At 44.0% G+C, this 25,149-nt stretch overlaps 1 protein-coding gene across 1 annotated transcript in view; it reads left to right on the top strand.

Annotated features, from left to right (window-relative positions):
- The window catches only part of BMP6 (bone morphogenetic protein 6), a 519,633-nt gene that overhangs the window by 385,239 nt on the left and 109,245 nt on the right, over window positions 1–25,149 (top strand). The window contains exons 3-4 of the mRNA XM_078688085.1: window positions 10,871–11,019; window positions 16,061–16,258. Coding sequence (XP_078544211.1) covers window positions 10,871–11,019; window positions 16,061–16,258 — 347 coding nt within the window. The remainder of the gene's footprint in view (window positions 1–10,870; window positions 11,020–16,060; window positions 16,259–25,149) is intronic.

Raw genomic sequence — 25,149 nt, 5'->3', positions numbered from 1 at the left:
GTGGATTGTGTATGAAGGAGTAGACTGGGGCACAGAGAGGACAGCTCTTAAAAATGTGTTCTCAGTAGTCTGTATACTATCTAGAGAACAGTATCCCCAAATGGCACTACCATATGTAGCCACCTCAAGGCATTTTGCTTTATAGATTTTCATTAAAGTTACTATTGGCCTTGCCCCCAATTTTTTCAAAAAGCCCTGTAGGGCAGAGGATGTTCTTGCGAGAGAGATGTTTCTATTTTTTATCTGAGGACCCCAGTTCCCTCTCTCATCGAAAGTAATCCCCAGATATGGGAAGGTGGCTACTCTACACAATTCTTCTTTACCACAAGTAAAAGTTTTTAGGTTCTTATTCTTGCTACTCCTGCCCATTATCATAATTTGAGACTTCTTGACATTAATCTTAAGGTCCAAAGAACCCATAAAGTCTTCAAATACATCCAAGAGGCGTTGTAACCCAACACCGGTCCGCGAGAGCAAGACGGCATCATCCGCGTATAGAAGAACTGGAATTCCAAGAACACCTATACGCGGGATGTCCAAGGATGCCTCTTTTAACACTGGTTCCAGTGCATTTATATAGATGGTAAATAGGAGGGGTGCCAGAATGCACCCCTGCCTAACACCCCTTTCGGAGTTAAAATGATTAGTGCAGCGACCCTCTGAGGTAACCCTAACAGAGGCTATAAGGCCGGAGTGTAAATCCGCCAGGAGATTTACTAAAGCCCTGTCCAGACCCATGTCAAATAAAATTTGCCACAATTTTGATCGATTAACAAGGTCGAAGGCGGACGAGAGGTCCATGAACCCCAGGTACATGGACCCTCCTTGACCCTGGTATATTTATCCACTAATAAGTGCAAGTTAAGCCCTTGATCTATTGTGCTTCTTTTTGGTCTAAACCTGTACTGAACATTTGACAAGACCCCTTTCTCATTCACCCATTCATTCAGTTTAGATAAAATAACCCGACCCAATATTTTCACAGATGAATCAATCAGTGAAATCTGTCTATAACAGGAGGGGTCTTGCCTGTTACCCTTTTTATAGACCGGAATGATGATAGATTTTTTCCACGAGGCCAATGTTATCATTTGTTAAAGCATTACAAACATTACGTAAGATTTTAGACCAAAATTTTGGGGCACATTTAAAGACATCCGCCGGGACCCCATCAGGGCCCGGCGCTTTGTTTTTCAGGGTCTGATCTATTGCCCTTTCCACTTCTACAGCCTCAAAAATTACAGCAGGGCCCTCAACGTTGTGAATAGTACCCTCAATTTGCAAGTCATTGCTAATGTCTGAGTATATTTTACTAAAATGTTGGATCCACCCCTCATCAGAGATATTTGCCTCAAGAGGGGTGTTCTCCTCTCCCGAAAAAAGTGGCTGGTTTATAATTTTCCAAAATAAACCACTATTTTTTAGGGTTTCTGGATCGAGTAGTTGGGCCCAAGCTTCATCTTTCAGTTCCTTTTCTCTCTCTAGGATATCTTTTTTATAAGTGCTCCTTAAGCTAGCTATGTATGCACGATTTTTGGGCATGGCTTTCAGGGCTTTAAGTAAGTCTCCGTGGGCTTTGGAGCATTTTTTGTCAAACCACCTTTTACCTTGAGGCGGCTTCTGACTTAAACCTGCCTGTAGACTATGGTTGATTTCTATACAAATATTATCAAACGCAAAAATAACATCTTCATTTTGTGTCCGATTTGCTAGGCATATTGCCACTTCATCCTCTACCTTGATCAATACCTCTTGAAGAAATGTTTCGGGGACTATTTTTGTCCATTTTAGCCTTCGCCTCTGATCTTTAACGGACACATTTAGTCCCCCTCTATGTATCACTGTTTTTAGTGAGAGTAGATCTGAATGCTTAGATTCCAGGATAACAGGGTTATGATCACTAAAAACTGATACCTCTGTGTGATAATTTAAAACCTTACACAACAAAAAAGAAGACATAAAAATATAATCTATAATAGTGCCATCATCTTTACCCTTAAATGTAGGCGACCTTTTTTTACCATCCCCGCAACCTGACTCATATAGGTTCCATCTGGCAAGAAAATTATCTAAATACTCCCCCCGCCTGGTATGTTCCAGGTGGATAGATGAGGAAAGGGGCGGGCCTTCTTCATCCTGGCTAATACATGGTAAGGTGCAGGGATGAATATTAAAATCCCCCAAAAATAATATTTCAAAAGTATTTACATTTACACTGTAGGCTGACAAAAATGTGTCCAGTACTTCCAAATTATGACCGGTACACTCATTTGCATTTGAGTTATAAAAATTTACAAATAAAATCTTAGCCTTGTCCTGGGTAGAAAGTTCAACAATCAGACAATTATCGCACCCTGAGTTACACTGTGTTATTTTTCCTTTTACATCAAGTTTAACTAAGGTTAGTAAGCCACCCTTGGCTCTACCTGCAGCGCTACTAGATGCAGGAATGCAAAAGTGACTATAACTGTCCAAAGAGAAACTTTTTTCTTGGTCCCATGTCTCTTGTAAAGCGATAATATCAAAAGTTTTTAATGTATTAAGCCACTCACTATTTCCAGCTTTAGACTTAATACCAGCAATGTTCCATGTAACAATTTTAAACGAGGGTATAGGGAGCTGGGAAGTACCCCCTGGTTCAATAGGGAGTCAATCATTTTCCTCCAATGAGGATAAAGGGGTATAGCGATTAAATAGTAGTAGAGCCTGATTAGGTTGATTATGCGTGCTAGCCAACTGGTAACAATGAGGATCCCCGTTATTTTGATGTTGAAGAAGATTTGGGACCCAGCCGGCCACACCCCTTCTATACCCGTTTGCTGGATGCTCATGCTGATGGGTTGATGGTCGTTGGGTGTTATCCAGGTGATTGTAGAAAAACTCCAGAGGCCTAGCACATACAGAGTTATCCACTACGGGTAAGGAGGCCGCTCTGAGGAGGACTGTTGCAACGTGCTGCGGGTGCTTAAAATTTACAATAATACAGTCCCCACTCGAGTTCTTTCTAGCGTTGTCAATCCAGCTGACTCTTCGGGTGGAAATTATGTCATTCGAAAAGGCAAACGGGAAACCACAATTCCTATTTAGCCATGCTAATGTTTTGTTTTTTAACGCAGCATGGGTTTCTAAACTGGAATCAGAAAGACCAGAATCAACCTCAGGAACGTTTGTTAATACCACTGTATATGAGACACACTCCGGAGGGAGGTTAGCTGTGTATTTTCTCTTAGGCCTACTTCTCCCATCCTTAGCTCCTCCCACTATAGTATTCTGGCTGTCAGTGTTTAGTGGGGCTGGTTGTACTAGTGGGGCTGGGATTGATGGTAGGTTGGGAGGTGGGGCTTTCTGTGGTCGAGTGACTGGTGGATTTTGTACAGTAATCATTGGCCCATTTCCCCCTAAACTGGCAGAACCCACAGCCCCTATAGCATTGTTGCCAGTAGCGACACTCGTATGTGTGTTAGTCCGGGTCATGTGTGAATCTAACAGGCCCCCCAACCTAGAAACCTCTTGGGTAACCTGATCTAATTTTGCCACCAGAGGTCTAATCATGGCTTCTAATTTTGACTCGATGATACTTTTCAAGAGCTCAATATGGACAGGGTGCAGATTATTCAACTCAGCGTTATTTGATGATTCTGGCCCACTTCCACTACTAGTTGATGTGGTCCCCGTCTTTTTTACCTTCCGTCCCACCGCCCGCTTGACAGGTGCCTTCCTACAAGCCCGCACGATTCTACGAGCGGGCGATTGTACTGGTGAAGGCAATAGAGTTGGGGTCCGACTCGAGGTGGAGTCAATTAAGACTTCCCGCTCTTCCTGTGACACTACAATATTTATATGGGTAATTTTGAACTTGAACACATACTCACGAACACCGACTGGAATGCCAACCTTAAGCTATACGCACGTTATATAGACGACCTATTTTTCATTTGGAAAGGTTCCCGTGACCATTTGGAATCAGCACTACATGCTTTAAACTCTAAAGATGACCGGATTGAACTGACTTGGAGCATCTCTGATAAAGAAATCACGTTCTTAGACGTATCAGTGAAAATTACCCCTGAGGGCATTGAGACAGATCTCTATCGAAAGCCAACCGACCGCAATAACACCCTTTTGTATAGCAGCTTTCACCAGGATTCCCTAAAGAGACATTTACCATTTAGCCAGATGCTCAGAGTCACCCGAATTGTATCCAATGAGGACAAAAGAGACTCTCAACTTCAATCAATGGCTAGGAGATTCTCAACCCGTGGGTATCCACATGACGTCATTAAAGAAGCCCAAGAAAAAGTCAAATTGATTCCACGGTTAGAAACCTTAAAAAACAAAAAGAAGGATTCAACCTCCAGAATGGCACTGGTCTCCAGATACTCCACCTCAAGTAAGATCTACAAAAAAACCATCCTAAAACACTGGCGTATCTTATCATCGGAACCAGACTTTGGCGATTTGTTCAAAGAACCTCCCATTTTCGCGTACAGTAGACCGATGAACATTAAGGAAATATTATCTAAACCTACAGCGACGAAAACTCACCACACGGGCACTCGCCCTTGTTACCATTGTAGCAACTGCAACAATGTCATTGCAGGCAACACTGTAAACCACCCTATGAGAGGCTTTAAGATCAACCTCAATGTAGACGCCACATGTGATTCATCTAATTTAATTTATCTGCTTAAATGCCCATGCGGAAAGTCCTACGTGGGAAAAACCAGTAGAAAAATAAAAATCAGACTCAACGAACATAAGTCCAATATCAGGACAAAGAACTCTAAATCAAATGTGGCTGTTCATTTCAATGAAGCCCACCATAGTGTGGCACAACTGAAATACCTTGTATTAGAAATGGTCACCCACACTGAGGGTAGGGACAACAACAAGACCCTCTTACAACGAGAAACCTCGTGGATTTATAGACTTCAGTCTCTGAAACCTTTTGGCCTCAATGACCGAACCGAACTCAGTTGTTACCTGTAATTGTTTTGCTTTGATGCCATGTACTTTGTTCTGTATACATACTTGTCTAGTCATCACACTCCACTTTAAGATGGCCGCCCTCACTACCTTTCACTTTGGTGTCCTTTCACTATTTCAACACCATTCACCCTCCTAGCGAACTCCGCAGTAACTCCGCGAAGTTCGTGATACTCGGTCCACCTCGTGAACCTCTCCACAGTAAGTCACCTGTCACCGCTTGCCGTTCAGCGTTCTGTTTGATTTCATGCTTCACGCATTTGTCACATTTCTTAATCCTCCCTCCTGTTTTGCAGCACTGATGTGAGCCTTCTGCCGAGTGCGTTAACGTGAGACCTGTTTCACTTGTTTTCACAACCCGTTTTGCACGGCTTACCCTCCGTTATGCTCCTGTTTTTAACTGCACCTTCACCGGTCCCCTCCAAGGAACCCTTTATATACTTTTAATTTCCGCACTTTTTTAATTTTACTATTCTCATTTCGCATGACACGGGTGACACCGTTTTGAACTTACTGACTTATCTGAACATGCATGTTACTTCACATTGCTTGTTATATTTTGATTCTCACCGCCTAGCATCGTTGATCTAAGTTGCATTTTTGTATCCCTCCGCAGCGCTCCTTGACAAAGGACTTTCCATAGTCCGAAATGCATTGGAGCACATTTTGAGATACTTCGTTTGATTGCATTCAATTATTTTGCGTGATGTAACGCTCCCAACATAAGAACTTATGAACTATCATAAATTAACCCTATGATGACACTTTCGTGTGGACTCTCCAGTTATTCTCATCATTGAACTTTCTTTTGAGTCAGCTATTCTGAACTCCATAAGTGTGCCCACTATACAGGGATGTGCTTGCGTATCACGTAACACACTCATCTTAAGCATCAGTGGACGCATTTGGCCAGTTGCGTCGCCTGTTGGAGCACCTTTATACACACTCTAACCCACCATCAGCTTCTCCAGTAACTCCTTCCTCAACTTGACGCTGTGCACCTAAGCCCTTCTTCACTTTACTACAATAGACCCGTCATTAATATCATTAATATCAATGACGATAGAGTCTTCCAGGCGACTATCTGACTGATTCAAGGGAGTTAAAGGCGGACTCGGCCTTGTAGGTGAGGCATTTGGACTTACCCTGTTTAGTGAGAGTCTCCTGTCTTTATTAATCTTGCTAACGACCTTTACAAGATAATTATCCATTGTCCTTGTCTCGTTTACTATCGAAGCTTTTGATGACCTAAGCTTCGTCATGTTATTGGACCTAATGGTACTACGGTGCAAAACACAGGTACAGTAGAACGATAATGTCTCGCCCAGAGGGTGTTTTAGTTCAATATCGTTGAAAAGGACAGGGAAACAAAAAGAAATAGATATGTATTATATTGTCTTACAGTTTGTGGATTCCGAAGGAACTGAAGCCAAAGTCCATGGCCCAGCCCGGCCTCCTCAGGCCTCTGACGGCTGCAGACGGCCCCGCCCTTGTCCCGGACTTCTCCCAGCGCGTGCCCGCGCGCGTCCCGCGGGACGAGGGACTGGCGCTGCCTTTATGCGCCTCCTGGCACTGCTGGGGGCGTCACTGGTGGTGGGAGGGACCCGGCGGAGCCAAGCCCGGCCGGGGAGCAGTTGGAGCAAGGCCCGGTCTTTAGTTGCTGGTGCTGCGGCGCTGCGGCGGAGCAAAGCCCGGCCACGAAGAAAGCAGGAACCGTTGGTAGAAGAACCCCCCAAAGATTTCTTTCTTTCGTTCACAGCACAGTAAAGGGCGACAGCTCAGCGCCAGCACAGGTCCGCGCGGGGACACAATGAATGAGAGACAACAACTGCCTCCCGCCGCGGAGCACGAGGCGCCTCGCGCCACAGCACCCGCGGAGATGTGTTTCAGTGCAAAGCTCCTCCTTGAAAGACTATCTATCCCATAGGATAGAATGGGGGTTTGTTTATAACACCTTATAAGTATAACTTCTCATAGAGACAAGATAGAAAGCTGGAGTTTAATATGCCTGAACTCCGAATATAAAAATGCATCTTTTATTAAAGATGATTTTTATATTGTGTGTTTGAAAATACCACTTTTAGAAAGTGGGTATTTTCTTGCTTAGCTATCCTTTGTGCCTCTGCTGGTTTGTGGATTGACTGTCAGGCTTTGGAATGACAGGGGTTGGGGATGTGCATTCTCTTCAGACAGCCACTGGGTGGGTTGAGGTGTATCTTGCCTTTCCTGGACGAGTCAGGACTCAGTTGAATAGACCTGGGCTGCATTTAGAGTAGTGGGAGGAGAATTCCTTGCACCTGAATAGGCCCTGTCTACCTTACACAATGCTGTCTCCACGTCCTTCCAGGAAACTGGACCCGATAGGACAGAACTGGTTTGGACTGAGCTAAGAGACTCTCTGCCACAAATTAACAAAGGAAAATGTGGTATAAATATTAGGGCCAAGACCCCAGAACTTTAGAACTCTCTGAGATCAAAGAACCTGCCAAGGAGAAGAGTACTGTCCCTTTGCTGTTTTGTTGCTTTGCTGGTTTGGCCTGCATTTACTGCTTCTGCCTTGGGCAGTGAAAGGACTGAACTGAACTTTTCTTTGCTTGTTGCTGAATATCTCCAAGGGCTTGAGCTAGAGCTTGCCTCCTGTTCACGAAGTCTCAAGGACAGAAAAGACTTCACATACCTTTGGGCACCGCCTCTGGGACCACATGTCTCAGTTGCCACAGAGAGCAATCACAACTCAACGCCATCACCAAGACCGCCAGCGGTTCCATGACCGGAAGGCACCGCGGAGGTCACTGGCGCACTTCGCACCGCAACCCTGGTTTCACCGACAACGACGACCACTGCCGCACCATTGCTTGCTCTGTGAGCTGTGGGCACGGCACTCCGCACCACCTTGCTTCACTCTACCACCCTGGTTTCACCAATGACGCCGTGGCCAGCTTTCAGCGCCGCCGTGGTCTGCACCACTCGTAAGCTACACGCAGCACTACCCAATCCCACACCGCAGCCCACCGACGCCAGCCCCATTGACCGCCAATCCTCAATGGCCACCGAAGCTTGCACCATGACCGTTAGCACTGTAGCGAGCACCGCCCCGTGGCACTGTAGCCCTGGTCTCACAGGCACTGATGGACTACTGCCACCGAGCCGCTGCCTGCACCGCCCGCAGCACTGCTCCGCTCACACCGCAGCCTCGCAGCACTGCTGTGGTTGGCCAGAACAAAAAGGTTCTGTTTACACGTCTTCTGACACCGAAGCCTTTCCGCACCGACGCAGTCAACCGACCTAGCTGGATTTGGTTGTTTTCGGCACTGCTGTAGCACCAGACGGAGCTACCGCCTTCAAGGAACTGCATTTAAAAGGTTATTCTTCAAGAGTACAGATTTTGATTATTGTATGTTGGATTTTTTTTATTGTTTTGGTATTGTTTGTACAGATAAATATTGGCTATTTTTTTCTGAAAATGGTGTGGTGTCCTTTCGTAGTGTTTTCACTGTATTACTGTGTGTTATGTGCAAATGCTTTACACATTGTCTGTGAAATAAGCCTGACTGCTCGTGCCAAGCTACTAAGGGGTTTACCATGGGTTATTTTAGAAGTGTATCCCCCTTATCCTGACTAGGATGAAGGGTCCCTATTTGGACAAAGGTGCAAACTATTGCCAACTAAAGACCCCCATGTCTAACAGGCGACAATTAGCTGATGCATTGATCTCAGGATGCAAAGCGCTGGTTCCTATGCGAGGCATCATTTTAAACCCACAACCGGGTCGTTGTGCTGGTTCTGTTACACACAAACAGGAGATCCATCAAAATCCATGTTGCAAGTATCTGGCCCACTTCCAGTGAGGCAGGCACAGGAGCAGGGTTAGAGACGTTGATACCTCACAGAGTTTCAGTTCAAGATCCAGAAGTTTCTGATTTGAGGGAGTCCGAGACCCTGTACTTATACCCAAAAGTGCCTTTCGTGTTGGGGGTGTCTTTGAAGCAGCTCTATGAAGTGCACAGGTCCCCCTTTCACCCCAGTCCTGTCTGCTAGGCTATCTATAGGGGTGAATTAGCCCTTTGTGTGGGTACAGGACAAAGTCATTACCTGTTCGAGTGAAGTGTTAGCCTCTCCCTTACATTCTGCCCAGGCAAGGACATCAGAATGTAGATTTATGTAGATGGGTACTCAGACACACCTATCTTTCTTGTGTTTTGGCTGTCTAGAGGGAATGCACAAAGTGTAGCTGTCACTCACCCCAGACTTTTATTGGAGACAGGCTGTCAGGTACACAGACCAGTAAGTGCAGAGAAATGCCCTCCTTCTAAAAGTGGCATTTCTAAAATATTAATGTTAGATCCAACTTCACCAATAAGTAGGATTTATCAATATTATTCCAGACATATGAAACCTAAAAAAGATCTCCCTCTCTGGTCAGGAATTACAGCTTAAATGTGTATTAAGGAATTCCCAATTCTAACCTATGAGAGGAGGTGGCCTCACAGTAGTGAAAAATGAAATAGGCTGTTTATCACTAACACTTATGTCAGTTAAGTAGCACCCTGCTGTTAGAGCTACGTAGGGTCTACCTTAGGGGTGACGTATATATAATATTAAGGCTCTGTAAGTAGTTTTAAATGCCAATTCGATGTGGCTGGCCTGAAACAGGTTTGAAAGTCTACTTCTGTAGGTGGCACAAGCAGTGCTGCAGCCTACTAGTAGCAGGTCATGGGTATATTTTATATCACCTTACAAGGAACTTACAAGTAAATTAAATAGGTCAATCAGGTGTACACCAAGTGCACACATGGTTCTCAAAGAAGCACATGCACTTTAGCACTGATTAGCAGTGGTAAAGTGCTTAGAGTCCTAAGGCCAACAAAAAGATTCAGCAAAACGTGGAGGCAGAAAGCAAAAAGATTGGGGGAAGACCACCCTGAGGCTGGCAGGTCTAAAAGTATGTCATGTTTTATTACCTTTTGGGAGCAATAAGTCAGGAAAACATGTTCTGCAAGCTTTCATCTGAGATTTTCACTTAGAGTAGCTGTGCAAACCATTTGCACATATTTTACAGCCAATTTAGCAAAGTGTCAGAAATGCCAATTTAAGAACAATACATATTTCAGTTTTAAAGCACCACATCTCGATGGGAACCGATTGGTTACATATGAGTTCAAACAGTCTGATTTTCAGGGTAATATTGGAGGAACTGAAGCACAACAAACTTATTTCCTATAATTGGATGCTTTACTAAAATAAGAGTGTGAGCATAGAACCGAAGTTTGATATACTGGTGTATTAACCAAATAGAGTGTGTATAATAATCAAACACTGCGTTTGAGATGTTCTGGTGACATAAGACACAAAATTGAAGGCCAAGTGGCTTGTAAATGCTATCAGAACCCCAGGATGAAAACATAGGACCATATTACATATGTTATTTATTAAGTATTTGTATGTTACATATTTATTTTGGGTTAGTCAGCTTGAAAATGTTCTTTGGGCACTGATTGGAATGAGAAAGTTGAGGTTTTGTTTGCCTTTCTTGAATAAACTGTTAATAAAACATTGGACCAATGTGAGTGCCAGTTGAGTGATGCTATTCTGTCACTGCAGCGTTTATCTGCATAATTATGGATTTCTTAGATGAGCTTCTTTTCACCTTCCCAGCAGCCCCTGTGTGTATCCTAATGTGGGCAGACTGTCATGCTTTCTCTTTCTATACAGTAAAATAAAGCGATTAAACGTTGATACCAATGCCACCGTCTCATAGGGTCACCAGTTGGATAAAATGAAAGTTCTACTAAGGATAAAGGACTACAATACTTAAAACATGTTTCTACATTTACATGAAGATAGGTCTTCCATTGACAATGTGTTAAATCTTCATCTTTTGCAGAGACTCAGACCTTTTCTTGTTGGATGCACACACAGTCTGGGCATCCGATGAAGGCTGGCTGGAGTTTGACATCACAGCCACCAGCAACCTCTGGGTGATGAATCCTCAGCACAACCTGGGGCTTCAGCTGAGTGTGGAGACAAGTGGTGGTATGTCTGGCCATGAACCCTTAAGATGTTGTTCCCTAATAGTACTAGTTGATATGTGATGAGAATGTTAGAGTGTGTAGGTTCCAATAATAAATGTATTCAGAATTATCACAAAGAGTCTGTACCATCCTCTACTGTTGTCCAATTACAACTGTTATAACAAAAAGAACAGTTGCTGCAAGGCACCATCCTGCAATTTACGCACAGTAAGACTTTCATTGACTTGTTCCATTGGGTTCATATAGCTGTGATCAGATGAGTAAGTTACAGTACAATGGCATCATTCACATTGTGTATGTTTACGTTTTCTTTTGATATTCACAAACTACAAGTTAATAGTAAGTTTATGACTGCAGAGACTCTGCAGTCAGGGCAGAGAACTAAACACATAAAAAAATAGGACAGGTCTATCTTTTTTACGTGTGGAGTTCTCCTCCCCGACCACGGAGTCTCCCCAGTCGGAAACTTACTATTAACATGTGGTTTATGAATACCAAAAAAATGTCAACTTACACAAAAGTGTAAGTTCACCTTTGTGAATCCGCCCAACGTTCAGGGGTGAAGAAATAGGCACTTGCTTAACTCAGTCTCTGTGAGTTTAAACACTGAGGAACACTATTATGTCACGCAATGCGGCGCAGCAAGGGAACAGGCTGTGCTATGTTGCGTGAAAGGGAGAGAACAGAAATGCTCCATATTTGCAAATATATGGAGCATTTCACCTCTCTTCTTGCACTAGTGCACTGTGTGCTGCCTAGTGCCTAGGCAAGCACCCTTGTGCAATAATGCAAGGGTGCCTGGTTTATGGGCAGGATCATTTCTGTGCAGGATGGGACACCTTCCTGAACAAAAACAATCCTTAGTGGCATATACCTCTCTCTATGTGTGCTGCAGAATTAAGCACACATAGAAAGTTGAGGTTATGAGTAAAAATTAAGATATTTCTCCTGGTTCACTCCAGCCGGGTAGGCACGCCATTCTAGAGCAAACCCAGGTTTACAAGTATTTATAAATCTGGATTTGCACCAAAATATATTGGGTGGATGCATGGAAACGCCATTGTTCCACCCATGTAACACCTTCCCGACACAAAGTAAACCGAGATAGCCCTATACGCTGCCCTGTGTTACTTTATTTTTACTAAACTATGCTAGACTATACATAGTAGCTTTGCGTGACTTAGTAAATGCCCAAAATTATTTTACGTCTGGGCTTATGGCACAAAAATTATGCAGGTGTAATCAAAGGGGAATGAAACACTTGTCGTGTGTTACCAGGGTCTTGGGTTCTGGTCATCTTAAAAACCTTCATTCACGAATTAACCCTGGGTGCGGCATATCTTGGTTCTCTGTTGGTAAGTTACGTGAAAAGCATCATCATCGGTTTTTGTTATGCTTTCCTCCACCTGGTGGAAGACCGACTGGTATTTACAGTAGTGATTAGAAAAAGTGAGGGTGAAGGTGCAGTGTCATTCAAATTACCTTCATCTGTCGATCTTGGTTTTATTGGTTTTAAGCCGTCTGGACTACTGCAACGGTCTGCTGATCTCCGCCAATGAGGCCTCACTCAGCAGATTGCATGTAGTCCAGAACATGGCAGCGCGATTGGTCCTTAATGTCCCTCTCAGGACTGCCTCCCGCCTTCTACTCTAGCAGCTTCACTGGCTTCCAATACAGCAACGGGCAAGATTCAAAGTTTGCTGTACCATCCATAAGGCGTTGTCCAATCTTCGTCCCACCTATCTCTCGGAGAAATTACACCATACCTACCTTCCAGGTCTCTCTGCTCAAGCTTCAAACATCTTCTTGTGGTCCCCCAGGTTAGGAAGGCCAGATTAGGGGGAAAAGCCCTTTCCCATCTAGGCCCCGCTATTGGAACGAGCTCCCCCTACATCTGAGACAATGCAATGATCATCTGCAATTTAGGAAGCTGCTCAAAACTACTCTTTTATGTCTCTGATTCAGCTGTAGTAGCACTACTTTCATGCTGCCCATCCGAAGCCCAGAGATACCCCTCCGGGGGTCAATTCAGGTGCTATATAAATAAATAAATTGTATCGAGGATGGGGTAAAGGTAAAAGCAGGGTGGCGGTGCTGAAATAGAAGAGCTTCTTCACAAGGACCTAGATACTTGGCCAAGGGCTTTAAGCGTTATCAGCCAGCACGTTGCTTGAGGTCGGCTAATCAAAATCTTTTGGTAATTCCCAGATTCAGACTGGTTACTAAAGGTGGGAAATCTCTTTTTGTTTTGGGTTCTAGGGCCTGGAACAAATTGCCACCTCAGCTGCGACTTATGTCCAAGGAGGGCCATTTCAGGAAATCCTTGAAGACAGGGATCTTCTCCCTTACTGACGCTGCATGCAGGGCGCTAGTGTAGTGTGTGTCACGTACCTTGTGTTGCCTCCAGTCCTCCAACCTATTCGAGCTGGGTTGGCTTTGAGCGCCAAGATGCTCCTTGGAGTGGTAGTAGCGCTATACAAATGAGTTTTTACATTACATTTTACATTACATTACTGTTCTATCGCACCTGTTCAAAATCGTAGCTGGTCGACATGTTTCAGCCCTTGGCTTTCTTCAGGACCAAGGGAATGTACGTTATTAGGTAGTAACGTGCACGGGTAAGTTGTGCACTTACCCTTCTTCTTAAGGGCGCCTGTTTGCACACTTACGAGTTATAGATGCATTTGTGTCTAAAGCCCACTGACCCTCTTTGTGCAGTAGCCAATGAAGGTCCAGTGGATATGGGTGCATCTTTGTGTGGCCATCATGGGCCGCCTCAAGAGCATTGTGGATCCTGCACAGCAAGGCAGAGAGGCAGGTGAGCTGACAGTCTGTGTTCTTCTCTGCACTGTTTCCATCTCATTCACTAACTCACTGAGATGCATCAGGTACTAGTGAGATCACTTTTATTTGGCAGTGGAGTTCCCAGCAATAGTCCGGGCCATTAACAGCCATTGCAAGTCTGCCACGGAACAAGTTTGGGACTTTGAGAACCTTCTGTAATCTGCCTTGGTGATCTACAGAACAATCATATTTACAGTGCCGAAACTACACTACTACAATCAGTGACAAACACCAGTATATCCAGCAGGTGCCAATTCCCCACAGCATAAAATGAATCATTAGCTGCAACATCGCCCCTTTAAAGATTACCAGTGATGGATCTCCAGTTAGATTTTGCCAATTGCCAACTATTATAATGTTTTTGTCAAAGCCTTATTCTGACTCTATTGCAATGTGCAACAAAGTGAACAATTTCAGACAGCACTTCAAAATCAACATGGCCTAATATAAATAGTTTTGCACTATACCTCCTCTAATAATATCCTTCAACGGTGAAATCTGCATTCATATGCATCCATCTAGCCATATCAAATGTAATTATTTTCTCAGTATACTACACTGCAAGTTGCCAAATGTATCTCTGGAGTTTGGGTCAAGCTGAGGTCCTCCTCTCTTAAGGAAGAAAAAAAACATTATTTACGCTGTGGCAGTGTCCATTCCCCCTGCCATTCCATATCTTGTTTCTTATGCAGAAAGAGAAAGGTAAAGCAATTGCAACCTTGCTACCCATCGGATATATACTGTGCTGGTATACTGGCACAGGCACATTTGTTTCCTTTATGTGGGAAACACACCTCTGTCAGAGCAAGTCCACACTGCATATCAGTGCATGAGAGGTCTGTGCTGGTCAGTTCAGCAAACAACTAAATCACTACTTTCCCAGCATCTAATTATTTTTCTGAGGCGGGAGAGAGTTTTTTATTGGATTCAAAATACTGCCTATCGTTAGCAAATACTCTTTTCTCAGAGGGTATCCTATGATGATATGTGCGCAATCACCATCTGGTGAGCTACAGCTTCAACCAATGACCCTGAAGAGTTTTTTTTTATTTGGCCTTCACACACCCTACAGGTGTCATGCTTCATCATCGGGTCTCATCCCTACCCCTATAAACTAGGATGGGCTCAACCATTTTCCAGGGAGCACTTTGGATATTTATCTCAGGCGGAGTCTGATAATGACGGAAAATATATAAAAATACCTAAAGACCACCCCAGTCTCTCTTTATTTTGTGTGCCTTTAGTATGGTTTAAATGTATGTTTGTGGGTGCTTGCACAGGATAAAGTTTCCTTTCACCCCAATGGAAGTTGACATAATTAGGCTACTATGGGGCTTTCATCAGGACCCTTGTAGATGCCTTGTAAGGTTATTTATGTTTCCTTAATGTCACGTCCATTTATGTCAGAGTCTTGGTAGGAAGATTGACATACAACATAAAACACAAAACCAGGCCTTCTTGCCTATTTCTTTTGGTGGGCATATATTAATGCCCTTAATGGTAATGACAAATACCCAACTAGGCCAGTCATGGGCATGCCCCTATAGTCAAATTCACTCCAAGGTACTGTGCTGCTGGTAATACCTATTTGCCCACTGAAATCCATGGGTAGATGCATGGGAAGGCCCATGCTCCACCCATGGAACACCATCTGAAAGCAGAGTAATGCAAGAAAGTGATTTGTGTTGCCTTGTGTTACCCTGGAGGGAAACATCCTTTACAACGCAACTGTTACAACACACTACCATTACGACGCAACCATTACAACGCAAGTCATTACAATGACTTGCGCTGGGGGGCGCTCGAGGATAGGGAATAGTTTTAATTTACTATCCAACACCTTCCCTACTATCCACGGGGACTGGAGTTGGAATAGTAAATTAAACTATTCATTATCCAGCGCCCCCCAACGCAAGTCGTTGTAATGACTTGCGTTGTAAAACTTGCGTCGTAAAGGCATGCGTTGTAAGAGCATGCGTTGTAATGTCATACATCCTACCCTGGATTTACAAAGCCATGCAGAGCCACACAAGGTGGCTTTGCGTGGCTTAGTAAATACCATTCATGGGCTTGCGTTGCCATGCATTGCTGTGCGTGATGCTAAGGCAACATAAGCCCTAGGTAAATCTGGGCCTGCATAGCAAATGTATTGACTGCCTTTGTGATAACGTTTTCTTCTCGTTTGCTCATCTTTCAAGGTCTCAACGCATATCCTAAAGAGGCTGGCTTGATAGGGAGAGATGGACCACATGACAAACAGCCATTCATGGTTGCCTTCTTTAAAGTGAGCGAGATTCACTTGAGGACAACACGATCAGCAGCAAATAAGCGCAAGCAGCAGAATCGCAACCGTTCTACGCAGTCACAAGACATTTCAAGGGTCTCCAGCATAGCAGGTAATTTTACAGTCTTTGTCCAATGTGCAGATTTGTGGCCATGCTCTCTATCATCCTATTCACTAACTAGCTCTGGCTGAAATTGATCAAGTGTCTTGCAGGCACTGATGTTTGCTTATCTTTTTTGAAAAAACTATTCAATTTACAAAATAATACCCTTAACAAAAGCCTCGCAGTTTAGACATACTTAAGGTGTCAGAGGATGAAGGAACTATGCGCTGCTTTTCTGTTAGGATCTTTTGCAGGGACATGTGTTCATAATTTAGCATGGTTTCTCTATTTTCCTTCATTTTTAACTTACTTTGTGGTGACATTTGTTACTATAACCTTTAGGCTTTCAACATACTACCTTTCACAGCGTTTAGTGGAATGGAAACTGCAGTCCTATGATTTCTACAATCTTCATTTTCACTTTGAAATGGCAAATTTAATATAGAATTGCCTCCACTTTGCCAATTGTTTTTCAAGCAAGTCTTTCAGGCAGGAGCAGCTCCTCCGCAATGGCGAGAAGTGCCACCCCACTGGCTCAGAGCCAGCAGCTGAAAAATAAAACTATATTTATCGTAGTTTTGTTTTAGCTGCTGGCTCAGCCAGCATGTGTAGGGGGGCGGGTCGCTGCCATGGGACGGAGAGAGGAATGGTAGGTGCACTTCTAAGTGCGGATGTGTGTTTGGCCGGCCGTCTTAGGCCGGCCCAACACACACATGCACACTTAGGTTTCTCCAACCCAGCTGTATTGCACAGCCGGGTTGGAGCAACAGCACAGGCTCTCTGTGCCTGAGCGAGCGTAAAACCAGCTCACTCAGGCCAATTCCAGAGCTCCTGTCATAGAATGAGAGCAGTGCGGGCATTGCAAAGGGAGTCTGTGGTGCTGTCGTACTGTCTGCTGGGATCAGGAAGAACAGAAAGACCAAGGCTCGAGGCAGCCATCAGCTTAAGGTAAGTCTATTTTTGTTAATTATTATTAAACATCACTGATGACATCATCCAGTGACTGTAAGTGTTTTCAAAAAGTTTTGAGTGTTGAATATATATACCAAGGTGTATTGGTGAACTAGTGGGTAAATGAGTGCCAGTATGGATGATTCCATGGCTGTGTGACTGACTGTATAAGTGTGTGATTGGTGTCTCAGTGAATGTATCGGTGAGTGACTGGTTGTGCGAATGTCCGTATCAGTCAGCCAGTTGGTGTCAAAGTGGCTTTATTGGTGTGTGAGTGGATGGGTGGCTGTATGGGTGAGTGATTGGGTTGTCTGAGTACCTGAACTGGATAGATTTCTGGGTTTCAGTGTGGGTGAGTGAGGGTGTGTGTGACTGCCTGTATGGAGGAGTGAGTGGGTGAGTCAGTGGCTGTATGGGTTAGTGATTGCATATGTGATGGGCTGTGTGGGTGAGTGAGTGTGTGTATGGCTGTATGGGTGAGTGAGTGGATGTGTCAGTGGTGAGGTAAATGGGTATGTGCAAGGCAGTATAGATGAGTCAAAGGGTATACAAGTGACTGTATAGGTGAGTGAATGTGAGAATGGCTGTATAGGTGTGTGCGTATGTGTTAGTATCTAAGTGAGTGGGTGTGTGTGTGACTGTATGGGTAAGTAAGTGGCTGTGTGACTGACTGTATGGGTAAGTGAGTAGGTGTGCGAGTAGCTCTATGGGTGACTGACTGAGTGTGTGAGTGGATATGTCAGTGGCTGTATTAGTCAGTGAGTGGGTGTATAAGTTGCTGTATAGGTTAGTGAGTGGATGCGTGTGTAGATCTTTGAATCAGTGAGTGGGTCTGCAAGTAATGATATGGGTCTGTGAATGGGTTTGTGAATTGTTGTGTGGGAGTGGGTGTATGAAAGGTTCTATGGGGTGTGAGTGGGTGCGTTAGACATTTTCTAGATAATGTCATCAGTGATGTGATTTGAGATTGCTATCAGTGATGTCATCAGTGATGTAACTGACAATGTCATGAGTGATGTAATATGTGAGGTCATTAGCAAGCAGTGCATTGCAGGGCACAAGTTATAGTTAGCTAACGTAACTATAACTGCTGAATTTTACTGGTTTTGTATGAGTAAAACCTGGGCCTAAATATAACGTCTCTGTAAACTTTGTTTTTTTCAGTGAATTTCGACGTTTTTTTTTACACCATTTACTAACTATAATGTCCCTGTAACCTTTGTTTTTTTTCAGTGAATTTGTATGCTTTTTTAAAATAGTAGTCACGTTCGCAGAGTGATGGAGAAAGGGGGCTGGGTCTCCCACCAGCTCTCAAGAATGTCGCTGTGTAGGACTTACAGGAGACACCACAAAGGCCTCTTCTCCTCAGTGTGGACAGGGAAACTACTCCAACACGGGGGTAGGCTACCTGGGACAGAGCACTTGACCCAGCTGTGGTGGATGGGGTCCTGAGCTTTTCATGGCTCAAGGTGGGGGCTGCATGCACCCTCCCTTTTTAGTTTACTTCAGCCCTGGGGGATTAGGGTCACGGAGCCTCACTGAGGCTCAAGGTGGGGGCCACATACCCTCCTCCCCCAAAGTTATTATTGTGCCCGGCCCCACTAGGCCCCGTGACCATCCCAGGGAGTTTTGTATAAAGAAGTGCAGGAAGGTGCAGCCCCCCTCCCTGAGCCAGTGATGGGCGCCAGAGACCCAAACCCACAGGGCCAAATTAATCTAAAAGGGAAGGGGGCGCGACCCTTCTCCCTGAACCTCAAAAGGCCCTGGGGACCCCATCCCCAAGGCCAAAATTATATTAATAGGCGAGGGGAGCACACAGCTTCCCCCTAGCCGAGTCTGTAGCAGCCCCGGAGACAACATCTGGGCTTGCATGGGCCTCCTACCCCCAAAACTTAAGTCTTTGGACCTATGGGATTGGGCCCCCAGGCCAATAATGGCTTGGGTAGGATGGCCATGCACCTCCTCCCCTTTACTGAAAAAGAAGGCCCCAGGGAATGGGGTTCCTAGGCCCTGTAGAGGCGCAGGGAGGGGGGCCATATGCTCTACTCCACTAACATTAAGAATGTAATCCCTGGGGGATATGGCCATAGACTACCCACACCCCTCCCCTTAATTAAATAAAAATGGTCCCAGAGTGGGTTTCATAGGGCCGTAAAGGCTTGGGGAGGGAGTGGTGCACGGCCAACCTCACGCTGCACACAGCAGACGGCTGTGCACATTGGCGGTCACCTGCCTGTGGGGCGGTTGGTCGCAGAGACCGGCCACAAGCTACGCGATGCGGACCAACCCCATGCTACGCACGGCTGAAGAAAACAAATGTTAAAAATCTAAAGGTATTGCGACATGTAATCCTTGGATCATCATTCTTTAGCCGGGAAAATGCAAATAAACCTACTGCCTCTGAACCCCAAGAAAAAAGACTTTTGTTTGCATAAAAGTTAATACCATCAAAGTAAACAACATATTTGCAAGCTACACTATACTGTTCCAAACTAACAAGGGAATACAGCTAAGAGGTGCAGCTACTGGAGTCCGCCGTTGGTTCTTTGTTATTGATTGAACATATTTGCAAGATTGAACCCAAGTATATCTACTGTATGTATGCTCTTGTTATGAGTGCATTCAATGTTCATGCGCAGCCCCAGGAGGGATCTGTTCAATGGTTCTGCTGAAACTGCACTGCTTACAAAGCCTACATTAACTCAGAAAGTCCACAAGTTAGTTTATTCGCAGTAGATTGCACATCTCGAAAGACATAAAGATTTTTCCACTGCTCTGCATTTCCTAATAGGTGCTGCAGTCACTGCACTTTCAGCCAAAACTGGTTCATGGACCCCTTCTGAGCTTGTTCCGATCATGAAGTTAGTTTACTTCATCAGATGCTTTACAGAGTAGCAGCACCGTTAGTAGTCACCAAATGCCCTATAACTAAAAGTGGGCATGAAAATTCCTTTTAGGGTTATTCCCTGTGGCCAGGCAGAGCAGGACCAGCAAAGAGCATGGCAGTGTAACATCGAGCACCCCACCATATATATTGCATGTCCACATTAGAAAATCTTCATTCAGCCAACCTATGCCATTTGTCATGAGAATAGCTCAGGAGGAAGATGTGTTAAATGCCCACGCTACATTTGCATCTGCTGCTATCCAATCTTAAAGAGGTACAAACACTACTCTATCCATGGGCATACTTGACAAGGGATGGGGCTGGTCTCCTGATAAAAGGAGTTTGAGTGCTGGGAAATGAGACAGGCAGGATTTATGAGAAATAATGAAAAGTTACTAGTTACAAGTACGAACGAAAGTTATAATGAAGAGAATTAGAAGTAGCACAAAAAAGAGGAATTAACAGCAGAAATGAATGAGGGAAGGAATGAAATACATTTACATTTCTATAAAACACAGGAAAAACAACATTCCTGTTATTTTGTAACGAGAAAAAAGAGCAAACTCTGATAACCACTGGTTGTTTTTACATTTTTTTAAAACATTGGAAAACAGTGAGAAAAAAAACTCCACCGTTATTTACAACAAATAGAAACTGAAAACAGGAAAAGCCTATGTATAGATATGAGAAGTGGCAAACAGTACTTCCTCTAATCTCTTGAACGCTAGAAAGCATTGAGCAAGGCAGAAGACACACTGTGATTCCTACTGTCTAATTTACAGTCTCACATTTTAAAGAAGAGATAAAAGAATGCTGACCAATACTTGCAAGATTTTTATTTTAGAAGGCATGGAGTCAGCATTGCTGCTGTGAACCCAGTCGACACAAAACAATCACCACCTGGCTGGAAGTCTGTAAAGACTAGGGGGCCAGATGTACGACCATGTCATTTAGCAACTCGTAAATTGTGATCAATTGCGAGTCGCAATTTGCGAGTCACTAAATTACATGTACAACAGTGTCAGAGACACTGTTAGCGATTCAATATGGGCTTGCAAATTGCATGCCTCATGCATATTAATGAGGCACTCGCAGTCTGTAACCCCATTAGGAATGGCTGGCCCTACCAGGTATGGTCGCAGGGAAAACAAGGGGACCCTACTCACTTAGGAACCAGGGTTTACACTATATATCAGGAACAATGGTCCCAGTGGTGCATCAAATGTACGATTAATAATCAATACAACATATGTTAATCAATAACACTTCAGTGGTTAAGAGGGATGTCAGAAAGAGAAACGACTTTACACACATAGATTTCAACCATCATTGTTGTTCTATTTCATTTCAATAATTAGTCAATATTTACATACATATAGTGTTCACATACACAAGTGTAAAAGTGACCCAAAGTGTAAAAGTGAGAACCAAGAATACAATAGGTTATACAAAAGGTATAATATACGGGGTTTCTTCAGGGAATATTATACAAAAAGAAGAAAACGACCATCAAGTAGATAATGATAACAACAATACATATCACATTAGCTATCTCGAATAATAGGCACTGTGTGTAAGGTTTGTTTTCTGGGGGCGTCGACGGCGTTTCGACCCTAGAAGAATAATGGGTCTCGTCAGGACTGGGGAGTGTGGGACTTCTGAACGTGTGCAGGCTCACGGATTAGATAGAAAAACGTGATCACCATGCGTGAATAAAAGGATAAATGCACTTACAGTTAACCCAGCCGGGTACACTGTAGTGGTGCAATCGGAGAACAAGGCTGAGTCTGCTTAATGGCTTTAAACGCTGCACAATTGCAGCCTGGGACAATATCTGCAGGTTAATGGCACTCTTATATTTTTCTCGATATTGCTTCCATAGTAGGAATCAATCTGTGGTGACACAGGGCAATACCCGAGGATTGAAAGTGTAACCACGCTTGTGGTTCTTTCGAGTATGCTGCCGTGATAGGGTCAGTCTGGAGCAGACCGGGACGATACCCGGGGAAGCAAGGCACAATCGCTCTTGTGGTTCTCTCGAGTGTTCACTGCCGTAATAGGAATCAGTGTATTCTTAACCACTCAAGTGTTATTGATTAACATGTGTTGTATTGATTATTAATCCTACCAGGTATGGTGACCTGCTGGGCTCAGCAGACCTCCATGTCTGGGACTGCTTTTAAATAAAGCAGTTTAAAAAAAAAAATGCATCCCGTTTTCCTTAAAGGAAAACGGGATGGATTTAAAAAAAGAAAAATGAAACGTTTTTGTTTCACTTTTTAAGGGCAGGTAGTGGTCCCTGGGACCACTTCCTGCCCCTAAAAATATTTTACCATGCATTCACAAAGGGGAAGGGGTCTCCTGGGGACCCCTTCCCATTTGTGAGTGCTTTACCACCCTCTTGAAGAGGGCGGTAAATTGCAACTGTTTTGCAAACTCTAAATGATGCACAGGGACCCAATAGCCTCTGCCATAAGTCGTCAGATTGGTACCACCAGAGAAGCATATGCCTATGTGTCCATAGGTAGGAGGGAGCCCCACCCTCCTTCTTACTGGTGGGAATAGTGGCCATCTGAGACACAATCAATAGCCAGTTATTGGGCCTACTACAAGCCCCTACCTCAAGGGACCCTAATCTCTTAGTGGTATCAGAAAGTCTCTGTCTCAAGAGAACTTTCCTAAGGGGACTACCAACAAGATTCACCCCTTGGATGCTGTCCATCTCCTCAAGTAAGTAACCAGGGTACAGTGCCTCCATCTAATGGTGGGATGGACTAATAGAAGAGTTCTCAACCTCAGCTATGGATGTAGCTTCTGATACCCCTAATACTGAGGATAGTCCTTTGCCCTAGTCTAGCAGCTTGTTGATCTCCCTAAGGCACACTTGGCATTCAGGCTGGCTCTGTATGAGGGCTTCTCAACTGGAGACATCCCCTTTCCCAATTTTTTCCATCCAGCTGATAGGATTCATCATGAGCCGGCACATGGCCAGCCCCACCATGCTGGACGTACTCTTTGAATAACCCAAGAAGGCTTCCCTTTGGATCGCCTTCTGGTAAGACCTTGAAAAACAGAAGGTACTGTACCAGCCTCCTTCTCAATTTCAGGCATTTGCTGTATAGGCAAAGGGCACTTGTAACGGCACTGAGTATCAGCTCCAGTCTTTGTAGCTTTGTCAAGCTTATGTTTCGGCTAGTTCTGGGGTTCCAGAGAATTTGCAAGGCCTCTCCACCAGGGCAACTTGTTTGACATGGGCAGAGTCAGAAGGTTGTCTCTACAGGAGATATTTAAGCAGTCCTTTGTGTCACTCCTAATACTTTCCTCACACATTATAGATTGGAACTGAATAAGGATGATTCTTGAACTTTGCTGGATGAGTGTTAAAAGCTAATCTAGTGATTGAAAATGTTTATCGGAAATAATAGGGGTAATTGGGAAAATGTGCAGTTTTCATACTCGTTAAAACCGCTTCTGCTTCTTCATTCCGGCCTCATTAAATCGTATTGGGATATTAAATCAACCCTGGGAAATAGCACGAGTTGTAGTGACAGAATTACCCTGAGGAGGGTGAAGATTGTATTGCACAGTAATTGAGTGAAACTCATTCTGGCGACTTTAGAGGTTTTAAACGAAAAAAACAAGACAAATTAGAAAAACTGTGACCACGTTCTGGCTAAAGACTAGAAATGCAAATGAGGGTAACAGTCGAAAAGGAAGCAAGATTCCTCACTCAACCCGAAGGAGCAAAGGATTCTCAAATGTTCTTGTCGAGCTGTACATCAGTCACATTTCGCTGTTGAATGGCGGCAATCTGCCAATGATGGTGTTTGCGAGTTTACTGTTGCCGGAAATAAATATTGCTTATCTATTAGAGCGGCATGGGGCCATAAAAAAGTCTTCCTGTTGGCGTGGTTGTGTCTGTGTGCAAAATATTATCTCTCCAAGGCATTCCTAGTTTTGCACGCCAACTTGAGTGTTTTGCAGATAGACATTTGGAACATAACAGTAGGGACATTTTGTACACAGTCTCATTCATGCCTTTTACGATTTTCTGAATTAATTTAGTGAATTTGGGGGCTAATGAATTCCAGAAATGTATTGCTTTCTGAAATACTTGCTCATTGTAACAGCTTGCATTTTACAAAGGTCTAAATCTGTGCCTAGGATACCCGTTTACCACCAGGCGCTTGCTCTGTTTGGTGCTCAATATCTTTTTGGTTATATTAACACGGACTTTGTTGCCAAGGAAGCAGGGGTTAACTTTCCTCGGTGTGAAAATGAACGCACAGAGACAACCCTAATCCGAGATGGACCGGGCTGGCGCGAATCATCAGCTGGGAGGGTATTGCACTGCCCAACAGCTATGAATAAAGCTATTCCTTCCCAAGAGCTGGAAACTGGAAGTGTGAGAAGATCTCAGGCTATGCAGGAACTTTTCACAGCTCTGCTTCCCCGTTCCACCAAACACACTTCAGAGCTGAACCTGCGCTTTTGTTCTTGATGTCGCACCAGAGCAACTGCAATTATGAATTCCTTGGGGGTAGGTAAAAGGCGTGCACATACCGCCACCTAGTGTCAACTAAAAAACGTGAACCGATAACAATAGGCATTATCTGTACAAATATTATGTTAAGTGTTTGATAGAAAATATCCGCGTACAATATTGGCGACTTTATAAGAGCATTTCTGCTTATCCAACTCATAAACGAAAATAACATTCATGGGATAAATGGTTTGTTTCCCGCGTTTTAAAGACAAACGTCGATGGAGAACATTTAATTTGAATTCAATTAGGAGCTCCGTACTGTATCTAGTTTTGTGTCTTCGGATCTCCACCAAAGACTGATAACATGTCTGTTTGTAAAAGGGAGGGGAAAATATAGGGGTTGTGGGGGAGGTTTAGCAGGAAAGGTAGTGGCAGAGAGAAGATGGCTCAGAACATTGACAGCATAGGGCTCGATTTAGAACGTTTTTTTTTGCCTACCTGTGTTCACCGTGAGCCGTAAGCAATATTTTCCAAAGCAAAATTAAGTCTAGATTTATGGACTCAGGATTGGCTGGA

This window comes from Lissotriton helveticus, chromosome 4_1, assembly GCF_964261635.1.
Source record: "Lissotriton helveticus chromosome 4_1, aLisHel1.1, whole genome shotgun sequence".
NCBI lineage: Eukaryota > Metazoa > Chordata > Amphibia > Caudata > Salamandridae > Lissotriton > Lissotriton helveticus.
The sequence above is the reverse complement of the archived record's forward strand: the minus strand, read 5'-3'. Positions and strand labels throughout refer to the sequence as shown.